The sequence below is a fragment of the Leguminivora glycinivorella genome, chromosome Z (genome assembly GCF_023078275.1).
Source record: "Leguminivora glycinivorella isolate SPB_JAAS2020 chromosome Z, LegGlyc_1.1, whole genome shotgun sequence".
NCBI lineage: Eukaryota > Metazoa > Arthropoda > Insecta > Lepidoptera > Tortricidae > Leguminivora > Leguminivora glycinivorella.
Window position 1 is genome coordinate 10,619,455 of NC_062998.1, and position 16,107 is coordinate 10,635,561.

At 42.3% G+C, this 16,107-nt stretch overlaps 1 protein-coding gene across 6 annotated transcripts in view; it reads right to left on the minus strand.

The window, feature by feature from the left end:
* Window positions 1-2,763: 2,763 nt before the first annotated feature.
* Window positions 2,764-16,107, minus strand: part of LOC125241687 (protein PRRC2A-like) — a 46,053-nt gene continuing 32,709 nt past the window's right edge. For 2 of the 6 annotated variants that reach the window (XM_048150268.1, XM_048150269.1), the window contains exons 9-15: window positions 12,501-15,783; window positions 12,271-12,412; window positions 10,336-10,625; window positions 9,173-9,346; window positions 7,389-7,583; window positions 6,161-6,383; window positions 2,764-5,322 (exon numbers count right to left, since the gene is read on the minus strand). In XM_048150268.1, coding sequence (XP_048006225.1) covers window positions 5,210-5,322; window positions 6,161-6,383; window positions 7,389-7,583; window positions 9,173-9,346; window positions 10,336-10,625; window positions 12,271-12,412; window positions 12,501-15,783 — 4,420 coding nt within the window. In that variant the 3' untranslated portion in view covers window positions 2,764-5,209. Of the gene's footprint in view, window positions 5,339-6,160; window positions 6,384-7,388; window positions 7,584-9,172; window positions 9,347-10,335; window positions 10,626-12,270; window positions 12,413-12,500; window positions 15,784-16,107 lie in introns of all 6 variants that reach the window. The other 4 variants (XM_048150270.1, XM_048150271.1, XM_048150274.1 and 1 more) reach the window with 4 other exon arrangements.

Below are 16,107 nucleotides of genomic sequence, written 5' to 3' on the forward strand. Positions count from 1 at the left end.
CACACAGCTTTCTACAAGTCTTGATATATTTTATCAAGCCGCCACGCATGCAGATATGTTACACTAGAATAAACATGCCAAATAATTGTGATCATGATCGATTTCTCCAAGTATAATAATTATTAACATTAATAGTTCATAGTTCCGCCACCCATGCAAAAGTGAGAGGTCTTATAAATTTACCCTATATGTAAGCCCTCGCCCTTCTACGGTAGTGGTAGCGCTAATTGATTAAATATATATACCTCACGTCAGTCTTTTCTAGTGTCCACATAATACACAATAATGGCATAAATTATTTTCAACTGTGTAACCAAAAATGTGTCAAAACTTGTAAAAAACGTACCGACAACCACTTATTAGAACCAAGACCATCTCCCACCTCCTGCAATGCTAGCCGCTTGCACAGTCTCGGCCGCGGCGCGCAGGCCGCAGCTCAAATATACGGCATTCAGCGCCCAGAATCACGCACGCGAACGTCTCTAATTCTAATCACCACTTTTACTCAGAATTCGCTGCTTTATACGATGGAGGTTTATATTAGTAGCATCCAGTTGCAGTAAGTATGCATTAAACCAATATTATTTATCTAAGTCTTATTCGATTCTAACTCCTCTACTCTATTATATCAAAAGGACTGTATTAGTTATATGTAAGGAAGTTGAAACTAAACAACTAAGGGTATGTAAATAACACAGGTGTCTTAAACAGATTCAAATAGCTCTGAGTGTCGAATAGTTGTTATTAATTATTATAGAGTTGACGTCGTTTTGGAGTCGTGCCTGTCACTCAGAGATGGGCAAAATGTAATCGACTAACGATTAACGATTAAAATTACAAGATTTAATTGCGACTGACGATTGAAAACCACGAATGATCAATCTTAGTTGTATAGAGCGCGACTAATTTAGTTGCAACTAAATTAGTTGCCGATTGATTTCGGACAACTAAATTTTGTAATCGACTAATTAGTTAGACTTATTTCTCGCAACTAATGTTGACAGACTGATTAGGACATCTTAACGAATGTTTAAACATATCATCATGTATTACCTACTTAAGATATTTTAACCATTTCTAAGGAGTTAGATCGGTGTTCTAACTATTATTTTGCTACTACAATCACTTTGAAATTGGATTAAATTTCTCTATCTAAGGGTAAATAAAAAATGGGTACTTTGTTTGTGCATTAGTAAAATAACATTAAAAAAACACAATAAAAGTACCCGGTTGACTGGTATACATTTCCAAAAAAAAAATTGTTTGATTTATTTTTTGAATAATTCTACAACCGTAAGAGTTAAGTCGCTAGTTTTTTAGAGCAATTCATTGTATTTGACCTAAGGAACCTTCCCTTAAAATTAACGGAATTCAATAAAAACATCGTGAAATTCGTTGTTGCCATTATATAAATTTTAATGTAGAATGCTGCAAGGAAGATGAACAATAATTAACGCTGAGAGTTCTTTATATTACAAAGAGGTTTAAATATTTTAATGACAACAAAATAGTGCGCGTAGATAATAGATAAACAATATGCAGATGTTTGATTCAATAGAACGTCTTATTTTTAGAAGATGCGTCGGCCCTTGCACCAAAATGAAATTATTTCCAGGTAAGTAGGATTAGTCATTTAGCCCAATGTTTTGTCACCACGTGCCACTAAAAAGAGTTTTACTATCGACAGAGACAGCAAAATACTGGTAATTTCTATGTCTAAGATTTACTCAGTATCGTATAATTCAAAGTATTAACATTGCAATAACATACTTAATTGTTTTGTTTGCTACTTGTGAACACTGCAGTTTTTCGCTATTTTTCGTTACCGATATATCGTTATAATATTGCATTGTCATTCAAGCATTACAAATTAAACGTGTATACGTAATTTTAGCTCAATCGGTCGAATGTATCTACTTCAAAATAATCCACAAAATTCCACCCAAACGTCCCAAACCCAAACCAACATAGTTACAACATACGAGTACCTCCAATGTTATATACATACCTACTTCATCATCCTCCATACGTTATCCCGGCATTTGCCACGGCTCATGGGAGCCTGGGGTCCGCTTTGACAACTAATCCCAAGATTTGGCGTAGGCACTAGTTTTTACGAAAGCGACTGCCATCTGACCTTCCAACCCGAAGGGTAAACTAGGCCTTATTGGAATTAGTCCGGTTTCCTCACGATGTTTTCCTTCACCGAAAAGCGATATATACATATATACATACCTACTTGTAGTTACAAATAAGATATAAATGCAAAAACGGTCGACTGTGTAGTTTTAACCATTTATTCGTGGAATTTAGTCGATTGAAACTAAAACTAATTTAGTTGTTAGTCGAACATTCCCACAACTAATTTAATCGCAACTAAATCAATCGCGATTGAATAATGACGATTGATATTTTTAGTCGATTGATTAGTTAACTAAAAAATCAATCGATTGATGCCCATCTCTGCTGTCACTGTGCAGGGTGAAGTGGGGCCGTGTAAGTAATTATGTAGACATAAAACAATAACATAGGATACCGTTATTCCGTTTAATTATTTCTAAAGTCGTAGTCGTAAACATTAAGTGACTGTGTACAGAGACAATCCACACACAACGCATTTTCTTTTCAAAAATAGAAATATTACTAAAAGCTGTAAGTAATCAAAAACCTAACGTTTTTGACCCCACTACGCCACCACTCAGCAACTATGAGAACCAAAATATATGACAAGCTTTTAAACATTATAATAAAAACGCAAACGAGCCGTTTTTAATTTCGTATAATAAGCTAAATTCATAAAATGTAGTGCCAAGTTTTTACCACATACAATGAAATTAAGGGCCTCTACTATTTACATTATTTAGGTATTTGCCAAGATACTGCTAATACATGCTGGATAAAAGTGTATTTAGAAATTAACCTAGTTTATGCACAGGCACTTTGAGGATTGCTTTCTGATGTTTGTAAAAATCATTGTAGTGTATTGCTTTTTAGTACAAAATAAAATTGGCAAACAGTCGACCGCATTAGTACGGATTCCCGGAACTACCATCTGTTGTTTTTATCTTAACGGTATCGGTGTACGCCTGATATGCCATAAGCTACCAACTAAATAGTTACATAAAGTGTGCGATGTAGGTGTAAACTGAGGGGGCAGCACTAAAGGTGAGGTGCGTAATGTGCGTATTCGACAAGTCTATTTATGTGCCGTTTTCAATCAATAGGGTACTTACTGTCGTGACTTAATTGATACTAACCTTAATAATAATGATTAACGTTTACATCCCTTGTTTGAAAACGCCAGCAATATTTTGAGCTTGTGATAAACTGAGAGGATATTCAAATTACGCGATGGATATTCATTTTAATGGATGCGTTTTGCTCAATTATAGGCAAAAGGCATCCATTAGCCCCCCGTTGGCCCCCTACAGATACACCACACTTTGATATATCAAAAAATAAAAAATACGTAACTCGCACGATGTTTTCTTGGCGTCTTTTAGAAATGCCTCTGTCTTATATCAAAGATTGCAGCGAACTGATGATTTTACCTAATGATGTAAAGAAGTAAAAGAGTTGAGAATGATAAAGAGAGAATGAGTCCGCATAAAAATAATTGGCTACTTAGTACAATTTCGTTTTATGGAGCGACCCCATTGAGGTATTTTTAACAAGTCATGGCTGTCTAGTAGTAACTACACCTTCATGGCAACCATTTGACTTGAGGTAAATTTTAGAAACTATTCAAATCATAATTATCAGAAGTAAATTTAGTGTCATATAATAATCATTACATAATTTAATAAATAAATTACTATTAAGCATTATTGCTATTTCATAATTCAATTTAGAGTTAATATAAATTTTAAACATACAATTCGAATTTTAAGCAGTCTGTATCAAATACAATGAAAGCCGCCAAAATGTTCAGAGCCGTCGGGCATAGCAACTGGCCTCAACGCACAGCACAGCATCGACGATCCGAAGTATTTCAACAGTTTGACTGCCTCCTACTTTGCGGCAGGCGCCCACTAGCGCCAGATGATACTTTTTGGAGACAAACAGTAATGAAAATTAATATTATTAAGACATTCGTGGCCGCTATGCCATACACAATAGAATGACGTCTATAAGACGCCTTGTCACCAAACGTTGTAAAATAGCAATTCTAATGACTATAAAATATTTAAAGCGACAAGCGATATTCGCATTAAAAATACGATACAGCTATACTACACTAAGTTTCGTTACTGTTTGTATCATGAGCCCCAGCCGTTACTGTTCAACAGTCTATAAATTGTTCATTTAAGACATCATACAATAATATTTACGTACATTTTGTATGGAGATCAGTGCTTGCTACGTTACCTACGTAAGACCTAACGAAAACTCTAAAAATAATAATAATAGGTATTGCACAGATATAGATATCATAAAATGAGCGAGTATTTGTATGGTTTACGAAATGACAAGATCATAATAATGGATTAGATGTTATGGAATTTAGCGCGAATATACGTAAGTTATCGTGTAAATAAATAGATCATGATTGTTGAATGTTATGCTGTAACCGCTAGTCATCTTTGACATCAGACAGAGCGTGCGGTTGGTTGAGTTATAAATATATAGACACAGTTTGATGATAAATTGAATAGCTGCATTTTGGGGATTTTGATACAGATAGTTTAAGTAACTAATATTACACGTTAAAAGCACTTTGAAGTTCATGCTTGTAATTAAAACCATAGCATCTAGTTTTGCTATAAATCATAATAACACTATATTTAATATATATTTTGAAATAAATCAATTAAAGGTAGTAATTCTAGAAACTAGTTTGCGATCAATCATTACAATTATTAATCATAATATCCAGTTCACAGGAAACTCATTATAAAGTGTGAACAATCTACGAGCAGCGAACTCAGTATTATGTCGTAAAGTAATACTTGTCGTCTCGGCCTTTTTCAGCCGGACTGAACAATGCAATAAATTCAATAAATTCAATAAAATACAATAATGTCAATAATTCAAATAATAACATTGTATGCATAAGTGCATTGAGATTTGTATGAAAAAAAAAATCGTCTGCCAGTGTTTGCACCTCACATAATCTTAATCTTCGATAATTTACGTTTAACTTATAATACCGAAAGTCGTCGGTCGGCGTGTTGGTTGCGGGAGGCTCGGCGGGCGGGGCGCCGCGGGCTCACTCGGCCTTCACCTCGGCGGGCGGCGCCTCCGCCGGTGGCGCGTCCGCCTCCTCGGGCGCCGCGGCCGGCGACCCGGCCTCCGCGGGCCGCTCCATCACGCCGCCGCCATCTGTACCCACATTATACTATGTATAATACACATAAGCTGCCTACTTTCACCTTCATTCAAGTTTCGCACAACCTATGTTTTTACAGGTCAATGTGAAGTATGTTTTAAGTGAGCAAAGATTTTTTTAGTAAACAAATATTTGGAAAGTTAACGCAAAGGAATCAAGAATTCTTCCCCTGTCCCAGAATGCGTGAAAACTTTGTACATTAATTTATAATATTTCAAGTTTCTGGCTAAAAAAGAGTTTCAGGCTTTAAAAATGTTAACATACAATATGAACCGAAACCGAAACATTGCAATAGTCCACACAGAGCGTGGCATGTCGCGAGACAACGTGCTCACATGGCAAACGTCCAATCTCAGATATCTCGGAAGGGCAGGCCGCACAGCTGCGTTCGTGGCCCACAAACTAGTCTCGCCGGAATATCAGCGCTGACCCCTAGAGGTCAGCATTTACGCTGAGGCGGGACCATTTCGTGGTAAACCTGACATATTTTAGTTTCTTATCTTATTTTTTTTTTTGTAATTATGAATTACGTATGTAAATAATTTATGTGTTTACCATGAATTAACTGAATCTGAATCTGAATCAATGTAGACGTGCCTCGCTCTGTGTCGGATCGGAAAGATTTTTTGTAAATTGGAAAAATATAAATCGTATTTCTGGAAATATAGTTGCCGAACGTGTTAAGATTCCATCCTATATACAAACAGTTTCCTCTATCGGCGAATTATCAAAACCAACGCAATTTAGTTTAACCACTTGTAATGATAAGTAGTAGGAAGGAATATTGACACGTTTAGAGGGCACCGAAGTTGTGAGCACTATTCAGCGTACATATGTATGCGTGTTGTTGCAGTGGATACTGACTGCGCTGGTGGTGGTGGTAGTAGAGGTTGTGGCGGGGCGGCGCGTGGTGCGGGCGCGCGGGCGCGGGCGGCGCGCGGTACAGCGGCATGGCGGGCGCGTGGGGCCGCTGGATGGGCGCGGGGTAGCGCGGCGCCGACAGCCCGCCGCGCGGCATGCCGCCGCCGCACCGCCCGTTGTTGCCACCGCCCATCTGGAACAAAACCAACGTGGGAATCAGCTACAACTTACTGTAACCGACACTACCATATTATAGAGTCTACACAATATCTTTTCCCCTCACTAGCTCGGAAACACGTGTTTTGTCCTTTAATACCAGCGGGTAAAAACGCATTTTATCCACTAGTAGGTAAAGTAATTTGACCTTGAATAAAGTCAAATTAACTGCTTTAAAATTGATAAAAGTAGGTGAATCTAGTAATAAAGATGATTTACCACCTGCGGAAGTACTGAAAGCAGTGATAAACGCATTTTTTTCGTTGTAGTTTCCTCGCTATAGTGAGGGGAAAAGTTTTGTGTTACACTCGGGTGCAAATGTATTTTACTTCTCGTGTGTTAAAAAACTCGCAAGTTCAGGATTCTATTCTCGAACCACTCGCTTCGCTCGTGGTTCAACTATAGAGTCCTTTCACTTGCTCATTTTTCAATTCCACACTCGGCGTTAAAATACAACTTTGCCCCCTTGTATAACAAATAACTATTGTCACTCACCATAACGAAGATTGCTTATATTTTTATCCAAAAGAGCATTTTAAGCATCACTATTATAGTGATAGTAACTATAAAAGGATGCTCGAAACGAGTGACGATAAAAAACGATTGAAGAGAGTTTCAAGATAGCATCATAAAATACCACTTCTCGCACTAGTGCGATAAAGTAGCACAATACACACACTGAATCATATACACATACATACATACATATAATCACGCCTGTATCCCATAAAGGGGTAGACAGAGCACATGAAACTACTAAAGCTTCAGGGCCACTCTTGGCAAATAAGTGGTTAAAAGAAAACCAAACTGTGGCATTGCAGTGACAGGTTGCCAGCCTCTCGCCTACACCACAATTTAACCCATATCCCATAGTCGCCTTCTACGACACCCACGGGAAGAAAGGGGGTGGTGAAATTCTTAACCCGTTACCACACAGGCTCATCATATCATCATCAAATCATATAATAACATAGAATCCAACCTGCTGCTGATGTTGCTGATGCTGTTGGTGCTGCGGGTGCTGCTGGTGCTGCGGGTGCTGCTGGTGCTGCGGATGCTGCGGGTGCTGCGGGTGCTGCGCGTGCGGGTGGTGCTGGTGCGGCGTGTGCGCGGGCGGCGGGTGCGGCGGCGGCGCGTGGTACTTGTGCTGCGGCGGGGAATGCGGCGGCTTTTGCACCTGCACAACCAGAACAACATGATAAGCTACTTTCCTCCTAGTCAAATCAGCTTCTTTTTAAGAACTGTCATAACGATTTTGAACGACTTGCTAATATGGAATTAATATGAAATCGAATTGAGTGACGTCACGGTCAACTGATTTACTTTATATATTTCTAAGATCTGATTTATCCATACTAATATTTTAAATGGGAAAGTGTGTGTGTCTGTTTGTTTGTCCGTCTTTCACGGCAAAATGGAGCGATGCATTGACGCGATTTTTTAAGTGGAGATAGTTGAAGGGATGGAGAGTGACATAGTCTACTTTTTGTCTCTTTCTAACGCGAGCGAAGCTGCGGGCAAAAGCTAGTAAGATATAAATTGAAGTTAAAAATAATTTCTCTCCTTGGTTTTCTTATAATTATCTGATGCTTTATTTCGTGCATGTTATAAAATATTTTATTTTAAGTACAGTCAAGTTGTCTATACTTGGGCAGTAGGGGCAATTATGGTGTGGATAGTGCTTGATACATTATAAATAAATCATAGGTTATTAGTAGAATTTAAAACTACACTGCTTGCGATTCTCAAGGGGTTCCTAAATGTCTGACATGTCAAAACATGTTGCAATGCCTGAGAGCGGTCGAGGGAGGCATTTTCAAGCACACATTTTTTGTATGGTCTCATTTTACGAGTTAGCATGCGTGACACAATTCGGGCCAAAGAACCTAGAAATTTATTTTTTACCGTGCGGCTGCGAAGTTAAACGTAAGCCATTTTTTTGTATATTTGGCACTATTACAACAGCCATCCTAGTCTATTTCCTGTTCATTAGACAACTACAGTGGTTTTTGCTTAAAGCTTAAATGCAGCTAGCTTCAAAACATCCTGTATAATTGTGACACATTAAGTTTACACACTATTGAACACAAAAGTCGCAAGTGCACGTACGTCATTTTAAAACAAAGAGTAGGTACAATAGACGCCCCACTTAAACACACAGTTAGGTAGTGGCACAGATACCAATAATACGACACCTGTTTGCTGGCTTTCGTTCTGTTACTATCGAAGGCAAATAATATTATGTTATCAACATTGTTTCCCTAAAAAACGTAATTGTAAATAAATAATTACCAAGACAATTTATCAACACTGAAGTTACGGGGCACCTTGTTACTGGTCTATAACTTGAGACTTCAGTAGAGTTAAGATAGAACAGTTTTTCCGTAAATAGGCGCGCCCTGAGGTGTGCATATATTAACACTTTCGCTACCAAGAACCCGACTGTCGGGCACACCGCTCGTAGAAGCGTAGCCGATTACATGGGTTTCCCCGTATGTAGCGAAAATGTCGTAGCGCCGCGTAGAGCCCGGTTTCGAAAGTGTTAAGGAACGAACAGAAAAAATCGTACGCTTGTGGTAGACTTCCGTAGCTCAAGAATCACAAAATGGATAAGAGCGACAACTGGACCGGTGTACCAAGAGGTTTTTTCATTTGTCAGGTCATTTCATAATAAGCTTTGCTTAGTTTGTGTAAGGTGTCCCGTCCGACAATATTTATTTATTTATCTTTTATATAAAAATGTCTAGTGTAGGGTTGTTGACTTACGTTGGGCTTGGCCTGCTTGCCCTGCGGCGTGGGCGAGGCGGGCTCGCAGAGCGGCGCGAAGCCGTTGGCGTGCTCGTGCAGCGGGCTCTTGAGCTGCTGCGGCGGCGGGCGCGGCTGCGTAGGCGCCGGCGGCGGCGCGAATTGCTGCTGCAGCGGCGCTCGGAACTGTTGCTGCTGTTCATATATTTGTTTTTTTATCATTTCGTTCAGTCAATAGCCCGGTCCACACAGAGTGAGGCATGATGTAAGGCATTTTCTTCGCGCGGTAAACGTACTATGTAGTGGGCCGAGGCAGATTCTCGCGTTTTGCGCGGCCGAGCTCGGCACGACCTTGCGTGCCTCGCTCTGTGCGGACCCGGCTAATGCTATTCACAAGTTCGAGCTTCGCCAGACACAAGAGAAGAAACAGTAGAATAGTACATTACGATACAAGTGCGTAAAAAAGGAAGTTCGAAACGAGTGGCGATAAATTAAAACACGACCGAAGGGAGTGTTTTAAATCGACACGAGTTACGAATTTCCTTTTCGCACGTGTATCGTACGACGTTTTTCAGTACAGATGAGCCTCCGAAGTTTCGACCTGGCATATAAGGCACTGGTCCCACCGCGAGCTAGTAAGCTATGAGCTATCGGCTATAAAAACGAACAAAAGATAATCACTTCCGTGCAAATAAAAGAGACACGGCGATATTGATAGCTCACCGCTGGGCGAGTAACTATAAACATCGCCGTGTCTCTTTTATTTGCACGGGAGTGATTATCTTTTGTTCGTTTTTATAGCCGATAGTTCGTAGTTTACTAGCTCGCGGTGGGACCAGTGCCTAATGAACCACTTCTCGCACTAGTGCGTAAAAAAAACGCCATCTGTACTGAAAAGAATTTTATAGACTTTTTACGCGCCCCAATGTATTACTTTTGTTTGACTTTTCAAAAACATACAAGACGCATTGTTGTGTTTTGCGATATATTTGGCGACTCTAGCTAGCACCCAAAGGGATAATTATAATTTTATATGAGAAACCTATAGTACAGGTTTTTTCATTTGTTTGGTAAAGCAAATTTTTTAAAATCGTAAATGAGAACAAGATGAAAATGACAAAAAGGCAGTCCTATAACAAAATGCTAGAGCATGTATTTTATTGTATGCTAGTTGCAGACGTTACCTGCATCTGCTGGACGGCCGCTGCGACCTGCAGCTGGTTGGAGAGGAACTGCGAGCTGAACGCGCCCGACTGCGCGGGTTGCGTGAACTGAAGCGGGTAGGTGGGCGCGGGCGCGGCGGGCGGCTGGTACGGCGAGTAGTACGAGCTGGCGGGCGGCGCGGGCCGCGGCATCAGCCCCTGCAGCGAGTACGGCGCGTCGCCGACCGGCCCCGAGTACCCCAGGTATTGCTGCTGGTAGGTGTTCACGCCGCCAACGCCGCCGACGCCACCGACGCCGCCACCTTTGCTGCCTGCAAAGGTGCGTCTATGTAATGCGGTGCCAAACTGAACACATCCACTGCAACGAACCCGCTTCGTAGGCGCTCTTGAACTTTACTCAGACAACCCGCTAGGTGGTCGCTATACTCGATAACGGTTACAGGTATTTATCGGTTTCTGGAGTAGTGTGCCATTTTTAGATTGGCAGTCAAGTGAATGTGTTATATTGTTGCAGATTGAAAATAAAAATTGAATCAACATCTAATTCTCAAAGTAATTTATTGTTTTTCATCACATTTGCTGTTTAAAGGTCTCATTGCGTCTACGTGTACTGAATAATAATAATAATATACTATTTTATTCCCAAGGGAATAATGGATTTAGTTTTAAAAATTAATACAATCCGTACACGGTACAATACTTCAGGCAAAGGATGTTTCAATCAGCCAAGGATTTTTTTTGCACAACTAAAATTAGACTATTATTATTAAGCTATAAGCAGGGAGCGTACTTTTCATGCCGATGACATTAATCTGACGTCACGCTCCGTATAGGGTGATCCCAAATAGTTTTATTGTAAATTATTAATCATTAGTCGTCAATCATTTTAATCGTGTACAAATTACTTCAAATACAGTAGTCCATTTACATGTGGCATAAATAATACCTACCTACTTGAAATGTGAAACGTGAATATATATTTTTATACACAAATTTAATTAAATAGTATTGTTAACACATTACAATAAATACGTAGAAAAGAGAATTCATCTCTAACGTAAAGCACACCATCCTTCTTGCATTCATTACCATGCAAATAAATTCATAACTTAAAATGATTAATGACTAATGATTAACAATTTACAATAAAACAATTTGTGATCAGTGATCACCCTATATGGAGCATGACGTCAAATTGATGTCATCGGCACGAAAAGTACGCTCCCTGGCTATAAGAAATATTACACGGTGTGAAAAATGCATTTTATTTATGTTTTACAATTATTTCAGTGTGTTTTACATTTATTTTGTAAATTTCACCTAAACGTTATAATTTGCAATCTGGCAGGAAATTGTGATGGGCATCTCGATTTCAGCTTGACCGCGTTGCCATAGCAACGAGCAGTACAACACCGCCATTCATTGAAGATTTTGCCTTATGATTTTTTTTCTCTGTGTTTTCCTCTCAATTGTGATAAAAATTTTGTGTGTAACTCAGGAGGTAAGGATTTTGGAAACACGAGTATTTTAACTCTCTCCAGCCTGCGGCTGTCGAGAGTTAAAATACTCGTTGACAAAATCCCCCTTGCCTCCCTTGTTGCACAATATACTATTATAATAAGTCAAAGCAATTTATTGTTTTATATGTAAAACATAACCGGTGCTGATTCTAGTGTTCCACTTCCGCACCAAAAATGTAAAAAGGAAGCCGACGGTTTACATTACGTTCAGTCAAGTGCAAAAATACGTATCGATTTTATCCGCTCAAAAATATGTACCGAGACCTTATTCCGCCGACATAGTGCTATGGGACATATTTTTGATAAGTTGTACGCACCCATATTTTTACACTTGACTGTTTAGATGTTTTTATTTTAAATCAATAATTAATGTTAAAAACCATTTTAAATTAAAAATAACTAGTTTATACAAATGGCTTAATCATACCGAACATACCTATGGCGCCGATCTGCTGCGTGGAGGGTTTGACGGAGGCGGACATGAGCGAGTTGGAAGTGCTGGAGATGAGCACCGTGCTGGGGCTGTTGCCGAGTTGGCCCGATTGCCCGAACGCCGCGCCGCCGCCTGCTGCTGCCGCCTAAACACAAACATTGTCTTAAATATCATATTCACACGTATTAAAGCAAGCTAAGTTTTAGCAACTGAACTCAACATTTTCAACTTACCATGCGGTATTGATTAGGAAGGCTCTGGAACATATCAGGCGGAGGCTGATAGTTGTAGGGTGCCGCAGAGCCGGCGCCGTACGGCGCGCCAGGGAAGCCTCCGAACTGGCCCCGACTCTGGTCGAGGAAGGCGCCGTAGAGGCCGCCTTGCTGCTGCAGCTGCTGTGACGAGCCCAGCAGCTGCTGCGACGAGTTGAACAGCACCGCGGGCGGTGACGGCACCGACAGCCCGCCGTAGCCGCCTTGGTATCCCATGTGGTTGTAGTGCTGCGGCGGCGGTGACTGCAGCTGCTGCGTCGGTTTAACCTTGCACACGTTCGGAGGAGCACCCGTCTCCGTGTTGCCCTCCTCGAAACCGGCAAACTGCAATTCTTCGCTCCCTTCGGCAACCGCAGACATCTCCCATACTTTTTTGACGCTGGCGATTTTTAAATTGAGATCCGCAGCCAACGGTGAAATGGTGTTTGAAGTGCTCATGTGTGTTCCGCGCGGCAAGCCTAACGCAGATTTAGCCGACTTATCCTCAGTTAATTGACCGAGATCCGAATCGAACGCGAAATCTAATTTCATATCGGACGAATCCTCGGCCTTCTGAGTCGTGTCGAACGACATAGGTAAGCCCAATGTGGTCTCCCCATCTGTTACCGGTCTATCTGATATTAATTCTTGAATAGAACGCGGCGGCGGTCTCACGTCTCCATTGAATGAGAGCGCTCGGGCGTCAACTTCCGTAGGAATTTCTTCACCTTGAGGTTGCGGCTTGGCAGTGTTTGCACTAGGCTGATATTTCTGTTTTAGAGCCTCGGCGGGTGGAGCAGTCTTGTAGTTAGTATTTTCAAATATAATAGTTTCCACAGGCGGCGTGGTCCCGTCTAGAACCCCAGTCTTATCAGTGGCGAGGGACGGAGTGACAGCAGGCCCCACGGCCGCGGGCTTGCTCTCGGCGGGAGCATCGCCTGGGGTGCTACGCTGACTCGGCGGGCCAGACTTATTTTCAATCGGTTCGGAGGGCTCTTCAACATTACCCCGCAGAGTTTGCGAAATAGGTTTATCCCAAGCGTTAACTGCGGGCGGTGGAGGGGCCGCACCCGTGTCCGGGCCGAATGCAGTCACCAAGCCCATTTGCTGCTTCTGTCTTTGCTTCACAAAACGCGGTGCCAAGTTAGCTTGTCGCGTGCGATCATACTGTGGCCCCGCCTTACCAGACACGGGAGCGGAACCTCTTGTGTTAGACTTGTCATTATTATTTCTAGTAGTCGATCCATTTCGACCACCGCCTTGGTTTGAGTGAGATCTAGGCTGTTTGGCAATGTTCTGAGTTTCTTCTTTTACAGGGCCTCTGGTGTCCTTTGAATTTTTCTTATTACGCACCTCTTGGAAACCGTCGTCCGCGACATCATCTTCTTTCTTAGCAACAGTTATCTTAAGATCAGTCATAGCCTCCGTAATATCACCAGTTTTATTATCTACTAGAGCATCTTTTTTGCTCGGTTGTGAGTTGCGGCCGTTGTTTTGGCGGTTTCCGGAGGCCTGGTTGCGGCCTTGCCCTTTGAGGGACTGGCTCGACATTCGACCGCCGACGGACCTTCGACGGCCACTGGATCCTCCACCTTCGGAATGTTCAGACGTCGTTTCCCAATTTTCATCTTCTCCGCTAAGCGGACCGGGACCGGTTCCCTTCGGACGGCGGTCCCGGCCTCTGCCCAGAGACGACCCGGTGCGAGGCTTGTTGCCAGGTTTACCCTTATCGTCCAGCGGCGCATTGTCTTTTAGTTCATCCATATCTTTAACGGCCCGATTCGCCTGACTAAACGGACTCTTTGTGTTCGGCGGCCCATAGCCGGTAACCCGTTTAGCGGGCGCCGGCGGCCGCGTCGTACCCTGGAAGCCGCCCCGCCCTCGCCGAGAAGGCTGGCCTCGAGGCGCAAAAGGCTCACGGTTTTCCATATTATCCATGGGAGGAGGTTGGTCAGCATGTAGAGGGCGATTAGGATCGTCGATTCTGTCAGGTTTCTTCATGCCTCGCGGGCTGCGCGGGGCGCGGCGCCGCTCCTTGCGGTCGGCGTTGGGCGCGCCATCAGTGGAGCCGTCCGACTCGCTGGCTCGGTTGTTGGAGTGCGAGCTGCGGTGCGAGCGTCTGCCGCGTGACTCTCGCTGCCCCCAGCCTCGGTAGACGCCGCACCCGACGCCACCGAAACCTCTTCCTTTCTTTTCCGAACCGGAACCGCTAGATTTTCTTTCAATAGGTTCTTTATTAGGAATTTTGTTAAACGCCTCAGTAAACCTTTCGTGTCTTTTGTCATCAACATTGCGTTTTTGGGAGTCGCTGTGAAGAGATTCTACGGAGTGCGCTTCGTTAGACTTGGGCACCGTGGGAGCCGCAGGATCCGTACTGGACTTGGAACAGATCGATTCAGATTCCGAGAGTTCCTTCTCCGACTTTTGAGCCGTAAATATTGGTTTCACGTTCGTCGCCATTTGATCAGATGTGGGAGGATTTTGTAAATGCGGGTTGCTTATAGGTTCTAGAAGAGCTTTACTTACCGATACATTCGAACTTTTAGAATCCGTAAAAGACTGAGAATGACTTAGAGAGGTGGCAGGTTGGTTTTGGGGTTGGGCATTTGTAAAAGAATTCGCTTGGGACGGCTGATTATGAGAGAAGTTTTGTCCCGCAATGCCGTGGTTCTTGTTTTGACCTTGAGCGGAGAATGGAGCCATGTTTGTTTGAGCTGTTGTCTGTTGTGGAGGTCCTGCGCTCGGCGGTAGAGATTGGCGCTTGAGTTCCTCCTCTTTAAGAGCAGGATCCTTAAGTTTTTGTTCGTTCTCACTCGACTGCCCAATTTTTTCCGCGGAAGATTTTGATGAAAAGCTGGCATGATCGTCTTGCGAGACTTCGGCCCAGGACGTTTTACCAAAATCCCTTTCGGATGATTCGCGTTGAGAATTGGACGCAGGCGAATTACGTACATCATTCGCAGGCACGTGGGAAGACGAGTCAGATGAAAATGTTTCCGTTATTCCGATGCTCTTTCGCTCAAACACTTCTGACAGTTTGTCAGCGGCGGAAGGCTTGCTGATTTGTTCCGTCGATCGTTCTAGCGATTTCCGATCGGAATCGCTTCTCCTGTCTTTATGATCGTAGTCCTTATAGGACTCCTTGGAGTTAGATCTGTCCAGTTCGCGTCCCACTTTCTCATAATCCTGCATTTCAGATCGCCAGTGCTGTCCAGATCCATCTTTACTGTCCCTTCGGAACTCATCTTCACGGTCCGAGTAATCCCTGTAATACAAGACAAACATAATTATGATTAACTTTCAACAGCGTTTGTTAATTTACCTAGATGTCTAAAGAGCTCTCAAAAATTACCCCACGAATATTGTGCCACGGTAGGTGGGGTCTCAATATTGTGCCACGGAGCAATTCAGTGCGCTAATGGCGGCCAGTCGGAACAGTTGTAGTCCGGCGTATTTAGGATATATGTTTACCAAAAGAATATGCCATACTGTTCTGTAATAACATGTGCGAGTTGTTCCAACAAATACGGAGAAAAATATGGGATTAAGTTTCATGTGTAATTTGGCTAGGATCATAATTATTTCGTTT